At 59.7% G+C, this 896-nt stretch overlaps 1 protein-coding gene across 1 annotated transcript in view; it reads left to right on the top strand.

Moving 5' to 3' along the window:
- Positions 1–5: 5 nt before the first annotated feature.
- The window catches only part of UTP18 (UTP18, small subunit processome component), a gene marked incomplete at its 5' end in the record, with an annotated part of 22908 nt that continues 22017 nt past the window's right edge, over positions 6–896 (top strand). Inside the window, one exon of the mRNA XM_019515181.1 lies at positions 6–161. Within this exon, the coding sequence (XP_019370726.1) occupies positions 6–161 (156 nt within the window). The remainder of the gene's footprint in view (positions 162–896) is intronic.

The raw sequence follows: 896 nt of genomic DNA, 5'->3' as shown, positions 1-896 counted from the left end.
GGCGCGCGGGCAGTGCGGAGGCCGCCGAGGGGGCGCGGCTGCCGGGTGCGCTGGGCGACAGCGCGGCGGTGGAGCGCTGCCTGGAGGCGCTAGTGTTCGGCGGCGGCCAGGACGCGGGCGAGGCGGAGCTGCTGCAGCGCCTGCGGGGCCCGAGCCGGCAGGTGAGGCCGGGCAGGAGCCTTGCTGCGTGGCGCCTCGAGGAGCGGGTAGAAATGCGGGCTCCGAGGGGAGCCGACAGACGTGGGGGCCTTTCAGCTCTGGGCCTTGCAGCAGGCGCTGGTTCGGTGTCACGGGTGGGCACCAGGGGGTGCTGAGGGGTCTGCCAGGCGTCCCACGTGGTGTTCGGTCTCCATCCTTCTGCCTCTGCGAGAATGCCCTCGTCCCCACTTTTTTTTCCTCCACCTTTTTGTTGGCAGTTTTCATCCTCCTGCATTGGCTGTTCAAAAACACTTGTGCTACCGGCTGCCTGCACTTCTTAATTGTGGCCCCCATCTAGGCAGAGCTGGAAGAGACCTCCAGCGGTCACCGAGTCCTACCCCTGCACGAGGCAGGATAGTCCCTACCCAACCATCCCATCCAAACAGTCGTCTAAAGCAGAAGGGTTGCGCACCACTGATTTAAAATGAGGCAACCTTTACCACCAGCAAATTGTTCTCTTCAACCTGATGAATTTTTGTTGTATTTAAGCAATTATTATAAATCTGTTAATGCGTACTGCTGACGGGTTCTGTGCATAGCGCTGATTGGGAACAGCTGGTTTTGTGCAGTGCTTCTCAACTTTTTTTTTTTGTGCTAGGACTCATTTGTAAATATCAATGGCCAGTCCTAACCTGGTGTCCTTCACTCCCAAATCGCTGCCCCTGGGCCCTACCCCCCCCCCCCCCAAAGGGGGGGGG

The sequence above is a fragment of the Gavialis gangeticus genome, unplaced genomic scaffold, assembly GCF_001723915.1.
Source record: "Gavialis gangeticus isolate Ggan-Ray unplaced genomic scaffold, GavGan_comp1, whole genome shotgun sequence".
Taxonomy (NCBI): Eukaryota; Metazoa; Chordata; order Crocodylia; family Gavialidae; genus Gavialis; species Gavialis gangeticus.
Note: the sequence above shows the minus strand (reverse complement) of the source record. Positions and strands in the feature narration are given on the sequence as shown.